At 61.0% G+C, this 1,167-nt stretch overlaps 1 protein-coding gene across 1 annotated transcript; it reads right to left on the bottom strand.

The window, feature by feature from the left end:
• Positions 1-5: 5 nt before the first annotated feature.
• Positions 6-1,161, bottom strand: LOC107682795 (SRY-box transcription factor 4). Its single transcript, XM_016478934.1, has one exon. It carries the CDS (start codon positions 1,134-1,136, stop codon positions 6-8), a length of 1,131 nt encoding a protein of 376 aa, XP_016334420.1. The 5' UTR covers positions 1,137-1,161.
• Between the last annotated feature and the right edge of the window lie 6 nt (positions 1,162-1,167).

Below are 1,167 nucleotides of genomic sequence, written 5' to 3'. Positions count from 1 at the left end.
TTTCCCTAGTTCAGCACGTGAGCCGTGAACACCAAGTTAGAAATGGTGGACTCCAGCCAGTCCCCTGAAATCATCTCGCTCACCTCCGGCGTGCAGTAGTCGGGGAACTCGAAATGAGAAGCCCCGGACTCGAAGTGCATGTCGAAGTCTCTGTCCAGCACCGACGAGCCGATGCTTCCCAGGGACATGCTGTCAAAGCCTGGGCTCGGGTTAACGTCCAGCATGTCGTCGTCGAGCTCCTCGTCGGAGGAAGAGGAGAACTGCGATGAAGAGGAGGACGAGTGTGACGCGGACGGAGCGGGCGAGGACGCCCGCATGGTGGTGTACCTGTGGCGGTCCGAGGACGAGCTGCTGGGGGAGTCGGCGCCCTCCTTGCCGCTGCTGGCTCCGTCCTCGTACAGACTCAGCGGGTCGCTGGACTCGGCGGAGCTGCTCAGGGTCGGGCTGGCGGGCACGGCTGCTGAACACGGGCTTATGCCGCTGCCGCCCCCGAAAATGTACACCCGCTTCGCCTTCTTGTCAGGTATCTGCTTGGAAGCCGACGCTGACTTGGATTTGTAGAGAGAGTGGTGATCCGCGGGTCCCTGCTCGGGGAACGCTGCCTTCGCGCTGCCCAGAACTATTTTGTGCGGCTTGCTCGTGGATCTGGGGCTCCCGCTCTTCTTTGAGGCTGGTTTGGAGCCGGCGCTGGCGCAGCTGAGCTTCTCTCCCTTCTCGCTCGGTTTGGAGCCGCTCGACTTCACCTTTTTTCTCGGCCGGTACTTGTAGTCGGGGTAGTCTGCCATGTGCTTGAGCCGCAGGCGCTCCGCCTCTTGGATGAAGGGGATCTTGTCGCTGTCTTTCAGGAGCTTCCAGCGCTTGCCGAGTCTCTTGGAGATCTCCGCGTTGTGCATGTCCGGCGACTGCTCCATGATCTTGCGCCTCTCGATTTGCGACCACACCATGAACGCGTTCATTGGTCTCTTGATGTGACCGCTGGGGGTTTTGCACCAGCCGGGGTCAAGCTTGTCCGCGCCGGACTCCGTGGAGCCGGGGGTCGGGGAAGAAGCCATGTCCAGATCCAGCGCGCCGGAATCGGACGAGTCCCCAGCAAACAGCGCATCGGGTTTTTCCTTGCTGCTTGTTTTCTGGACCATTGCTACACCAGTCTGTGTGTGTGTGTGTGTG

The sequence above is a fragment of the Sinocyclocheilus anshuiensis genome, unplaced genomic scaffold (assembly GCF_001515605.1).
Source record: "Sinocyclocheilus anshuiensis isolate Anshui unplaced genomic scaffold, SAMN03320099.WGS_v1.1 C32598034, whole genome shotgun sequence".
NCBI classification, from domain to species: Eukaryota; Metazoa; Chordata; class Actinopteri; order Cypriniformes; family Cyprinidae; genus Sinocyclocheilus; species Sinocyclocheilus anshuiensis.
Note: the sequence above shows the minus strand (reverse complement) of the source record. Positions and strands in the feature narration are given on the sequence as shown.

Excerpts from the sequence above, each read along its gene's own strand:
- LOC107682795 (XM_016478934.1), bottom strand. The coding sequence starts at position 1,136 with ATGGTCCAGAAAACAAGCAGCAAGGAAAAACCCGATGCGCTGTTTGCT.